A 6,000-nucleotide genomic window follows, 5' to 3' on the forward strand; every position below is an offset into this window, starting at 1 on the left:
CAACATCAGCTGGCCTGTTATATTTTTAAAGTTTATTTCTATGAGAGAGAGACAGACAGGCATCCTTAAAAGGGTCATCAAGGCATGATTCCATCTCCATTCTCAGCTGGCCTGGATCACGGGCACACATGCACCCAGAGTGCTCAGGGAGGTCTCAGGGTGTGAATCCATGACCTCTTCCATGCTGCACTGCAGCTGTGCCACTATCTGGCCCTGTAATTCTGTTTTATTTTTTTTCCTTTATTATATATGTCACAGGATATATGTACATATGCATATACCCATGTTTACAAATAAGAGTAGGGGGAGAAAGAGAAGTGGAGAGGAGAGGTGGGGGAAAGAGAAGGAAAACATCCCCCCTAAGGCCTGGTCATACTGCAATGCTTTTTGCTCAAATTCTCCATCCTTTTAGAATCCTGAGTATGTGTACACATGCTTGGCATTCAACATCCATGTGTGATTAAAAAAAAAAAAACAAAACTCAGAAAAAATGGGAATAAAGGGAACCTTCTTAACCTGATTAAAGACTATCTACCAAAAGCTTCAAACTCATTATACATGATAGTGAAAGTCTTTGGTGAGACTCAAATGCAGCATATACTCAGCTGCCTTTTCAATATCTCCATGAAGTAGACATCTCAAAAACAGCATGTTCTAAACCAAAATCCCTGCATGCCCCATCTGCAAACCTACTCTTGATCATCTCTTCCAGCTCATTAAAGGGCTCATTTAATGGACTGCTTAGTGCAAAACCTTGGAGTCATCCGGAATCGTGCTCATTTTCTCACCACACAGAGCCAGTTCTTTCAGATACACCCTGGAAACATCCAGAACTCATTTCCGACCTGGATTATCACACCATCTCTAAACTGCTCCCCAGCCCCTGTCCGGGCTCCATTAGCCTCTGCTGCATGCAGTGGTTGGGGTGACTTTTTGATGCTAAGCGAACCATGGCTTTTCACTGATTGAAATCCTTTCAGTAGTTTCCATGATACTAGTGAAAGAAATTTTGTAGCTTTCAGAGACGGAACATGTTTGCACTTTCTGAATAGTGCTAGCACACTGTTTATTCTTTAGTAAATATTGAGAAACGGCTATGTGCTGAGAACCCCGTTACATGCTGGTTCTGTCAGTGTAAAAGAAATCAACTTGGTATTTCATTCACAGAGCTTAAAATCCAGGGATGAAGGCAGTTATTATTAGGTCATCAGAAAAGTCATGACACATTTTTGCATAGAAAAATATTTTAGGACTTTTTCAACAACCCAATATATAGTATGTTCAGTGCTGTGATGCAAAAAGTACAGAGTGCTATGAAAATGTTTCCAAGGGGCCCTTTTCCAGAGGAGGTGAAACATAAACTGTAGCTAGTAACATGCAATGAAGGGGGAGAGGAATGGGTGAGATGGGGAGACTGATAGGGCGGGTGTGGCTAGATCCTAGAATGGCAAGTTGGGAGAGGGGCCAGATAATTATGAGTACTAAGGTGGGTTAAGACCACCCTAGGATCTTAAGTGATTATGTTCACACTTTTACTCTTTATTCTAAGAAATTAAGAATTCTGAATTGGAGGATTATGAATACAGAGTAACATAACAGCATAGAACATGATGAACCAAACAAGACTAGAGTCAAGAAGAGTAGCTAGAAAGTGGTTACTAGAAGTACAGATGAGTAGTATTGGTGATTTGGATCAAGGCAGCGCCTGGCAAGATGGAGGACATACTCAAGAGACGGTTAGATTCGATTCATAGCCTTTGACAGAGAAAGGAATCAATCAGGTTTCTGTTAGCATGTAATAGAAGGGCAGTTTCACAAGAAGATGGTACATTCAGATTTGTGCAAGCTAAGCGTAATTCCCATGGGATTTACCAAGGGAAAAGTTCCACTGATAGTTATGAACTTGGTTTCAAGAATGAGCAATGAGAGTCCGGCAGGTGGCGTGGTGGTTAGGGTGGCTAGACTCCCACATGGCTGACTGTGGTTCGAGTCCCAGACCTGATAGCTTGCTTTCTCACTTTCCCTCTCTCTGTCTGTCTTTGGTCAACTTCAGAAAAAGTAAAGTAATGACAATGAATAAAGTTAAATAGAATAATTCTTTTTAAAAAATGAGCAAGGAGGTGGGGTGAGGGAGAAAGATCAGGGAAAGGGATTAGCATATTTTCCCCTCCCTGAGATTATGCATATTTCTTTCCAAGTATTCAAACAATGTTTGAGGATTGTAAATTGTACTTTGTTACCATGCCCAGAAAGGGATGACATAGGCTTGTTAAAACTTGTTGGGAAGCTGTGTTTACTTTAAAAAGTCAGTGATCCTTGAGTGAAAAGATTGCTTGGCTCTGGTTCAGAAGTGGAGACTTCCTCTTGATGCTAAATATAACACTGTGGTGTGTGAGACATAGTGTTCTAGAACTTTGCCCCACTAGTGCTTTGGTTTTTTTTGCTGTGTGTTAAATTCAGCATAAGGTGTTGTCTTGGACTATTCTGGCTGCTATAACAAAATAGCATAAACTGGGTGACTTATAAACAACAGAACTTTATTTCTCACAGCTCTGGGGGGCTGAGAAGTCTAAGATTAAGGTACTGGCAGATTCAGTCTGCTGAAGGCTACTTTCTGGTTCATAGGTGCTGCCTTTTAGCTGTGTCCTTACATGGCAGAAGGATGAAGATGTCACTCTCAGATCTCTTTCACTAGGCCACTAGTCCCATTCATGAAGCCTCTGCCACCATGACCTGACCATCTCTCAAGGCATCACTTTATTTCTTTTTTTAAAAAATAATTATTTAATTGTATATTATTATTTTTTAATTTGCTATAGGGCACTTGTACTCACCAGAGAGAGACAGTGAGAGAGAGAAAAAGTAAGCTACCAGGTCTGAGACTCGAACTGTAGTCGGCTGTGTGGGAGTCCAGTGTTTTAGCCACCATGCACCTGCTGACCTCAGCATCACTTATTAATATTGTCACCCTGAGGGTTAGGATTTGGGGAGATACAAACATTCAGACAATAGCAGGTGCTTTCCTTCATAGACACATAGCATTGTGGTTGACATTGTGGGTTCTGGAACCAGACTGCCTGGCTTTTAATTCTGGTTTTGCCATTTACCAAGGGTGTAATCTTGGGCAAGTTATTTAACTTCCCTGAGTTTGTTTTGTCACCTGTAAAATGGAAAAAAAAAAGTTATCTACATAACATGTTTTTATAAGAATTAATAATGTAAAGCATTTAGAATAGGATTAAGTGTTAGGTGTTATGATTACTGCATCATCATTGTTATTGCTAGATGGAGACTTATTTTACAGAGGCAGCAAAGACTGTCATTATGTTAAATCTGTGACATGCACTTCAGGGGTGTCTTGACTATAAAGCACCGAAATGATTTAAAATCCCTGGGATTTCTTCACTGACATCTGTGATCGTGATGTTATGAGGCTGTTAGTCATTCTTTTAGCATTTTATTCTACCTGATTTTATTAATAGGAATGCGTAGTTACATATTAGGAGGAAACTGGGAATTGTTAATTGCAAATTAATAAGAAACTGGGAAAATGTAAAAGTGTTGGTTTCCTCTATCTCACTAATGATGTTTTCCTTCAGACATTTTTTTTTACCTGAAGAACTAGTATTTCTCTGCAGGTTTTCTGCTCCATGAAAAACAAACAAAAAACTTCCTGTTTAAACTTACAAGTGGAAAAAAGTTGTAATGAGGATAGGTTTTTTTAAAAAAAAATTTCTGAGAAGTTTTACTTTTTCATTTATATTCAAAATGAATTTGGGGAAGGAGGACAGATCAATACTTTAAAAAATTTTTTTGGAGAGATTTTTGCTATAGGGTGTGTGTCCTTGTTGGAGAGACAGAAACCAAGAAATCACCTCCCCAGGGGACATGGCCATGCTGCAATCCCTTCTCCTCCATTTTTTTCTTGGGATTTTGGGCACACGTGCCCGACTTGAGTTTTAAGCCGCCAGGTCCAGAACTTGAACTATGGTTGACTATGTGGGAGTTCAGCGATATAACCATCACACCATCTGCTATCCCAGATCGATACTTTTATGTGAGTGTGTGAGCCAAAGTCCTGATGCTGGGGTCTAGCCAGTGAAAAGAGCTGAGAACAGAGCAACAGTGTGAAACATGCAGTGTCTCTAGAAGGCAGCTGCTTGCATAGTCAGTCAGATATAGCTCCCCTTGATCTTCCAGAATCCTGCCATAGCAGGAGAAATTCTTCCAGAAAAATACACTTTTGCAGTGAGAGAGAAATTAAGGTCATGCTTACATGATTGCTATTTTTACAGTTGGATTCTTCCCTTTAATATTTTACCTTGAATTTTACAGGAATTTGAAAATGATTATGTTATGTTTAAATCTGAAACTTTGGATTTTGATAGAAGGCTTGGAACAATTCTTTGTGAGGGTTTCTACAACTGCAATGGTTTAGAAGCTGCATTTAAGGTTAGTTCCAAGGAAGCTGTCATAAAAATGTTATATTAATGAGTAGTTTAGACTATTAAACTATTAGTTATAAGGGGAAATGTATTTCTTTTTGATTCAACTAAAGTATTAACTGGATTAACTAGTCACATTGCCTTCAAATTCAACTAACTGAATAATATATCTTGAATAATGTATTAATTAATAATAAAGTAACTTTGTACAAGGTTTTTCTTTGTTTCTTCCTTTCTTTTCTTTCTTTCCTTTTTTTTTTTTAAGTTTTACTAGAAAGCACTTGCACTCACTAGAGAGAGGCAGAGGGAAAAATTGAGAAATCACACCTGGGGGGATGGCTACTCCATAGTCCCTTCTCCTTCATTCTCCTCTCAGGATTTTGGGCATTTACACATGTGCGTTCAGCATGTTCTCAAGCCACTGGATCCAGGACTCAAACTGCACAGTCAGCCCTGTGGGATCCAGCTACCTTAACCTCCCTGCCACTTGCTGGCCCTCAATTTTAGAATGTTTAACTGTTTTTCCTGGACAGTGTTCTTAGAGCAAATTTGGCCTGATCAGTGAAATAAAAAGTTAAACCACAGCAGAAGTTAAAAATAAAACAAAAAAGTCCTGGGAACCAGCAGTTAGTGTAATGGCTATGTCGCTGGACTCCCACGTAGTCGATCGTGGTTCGCGTCCCAGACCCGGTGGCTTAAAACTCACGCCTGGCGCGTGTGCGTGCATGCCCAAGATCCCGAGAGGAGAATGGAGGAGAAGGGATTACGGCGTGACCATCCCCTCTGGGGGGTGATTTCTCGCTTTCTGTCTCTCTGTCTCTCTCTGTCTGTCTGGCGAGCACATGTACCCTATAGTGAAAACCTCTCAAAAAAAAAAAAAAACAAAAAAAAAGTCCTGCTAATGCAGGACTTTGTTTTCTTTACAATTGTATATGTTGAATTTACTTGTCTACTGTATTATTCTGACTGAAACACTAGAAGTTGACATACTGTAGGGATAAGATTTCATTCAGTATCAGACACACCATTATTTTGTGTATCAGCAAAGAAAAAATGCTGCCAAGTAATTATGATTTGGCGTTCCAATTTCAGAAATGTTGAATATGAAAGCATGTTTGTAATAGAACTGATGGGTATGTGTATGAAGATTACATAAAAGAAAGCGTCTTGATAGTTCTCCCAAATGAAAAGCGTATAATGTAGGGAAGAGGGCATCATGTGAAATTTGTTGTCGGAGAACAGAATTGCAAGTCAAGTGAATGTTAATAATTAGATGACATCCCAAAAGAGGAGTTGAGGACTCAATATCAGAAGAAACACAGCAGGGAAATCCCAAACACAGTTCATTTAGAATGGCAGTGCAAAAACAGCAGAGTAGACATAGACTTTCTAACGATGTTACTTGATTTAATTTTCAGATTTAAATGAAAAAGTGGCTTTACCACTGTCCTCTGGCCCCAGGCCATCAATTTCTGCATAGAGGATTCATAAGGTTCAAATAGTTCCTTTATTTTTTTAAAGAATTATTTTATTTAATTTTATTTATTATTATTAT

At 39.1% G+C, this 6,000-nt stretch overlaps 1 protein-coding gene across 1 annotated transcript in view; it reads left to right on the plus strand.

Moving 5' to 3' along the window:
* DNAH11 (dynein axonemal heavy chain 11) overlaps window positions 1-6,000 on the plus strand; it is a 207,696-nt gene that overhangs the window by 41,134 nt on the left and 160,562 nt on the right. The window contains exon 9 of the mRNA XM_006154490.1: window positions 4,336-4,452. Within this exon, the coding sequence (XP_006154552.1) occupies window positions 4,336-4,452 (117 nt within the window). The remainder of the gene's footprint in view (window positions 1-4,335; window positions 4,453-6,000) is intronic.

The sequence above is a fragment of the Tupaia chinensis genome, unplaced genomic scaffold (genome assembly GCF_000334495.1).
Source record: "Tupaia chinensis unplaced genomic scaffold, TupChi_1.0 Scaffold000410_1, whole genome shotgun sequence".
Taxonomy (NCBI): Eukaryota; Metazoa; Chordata; class Mammalia; order Scandentia; family Tupaiidae; genus Tupaia; species Tupaia belangeri.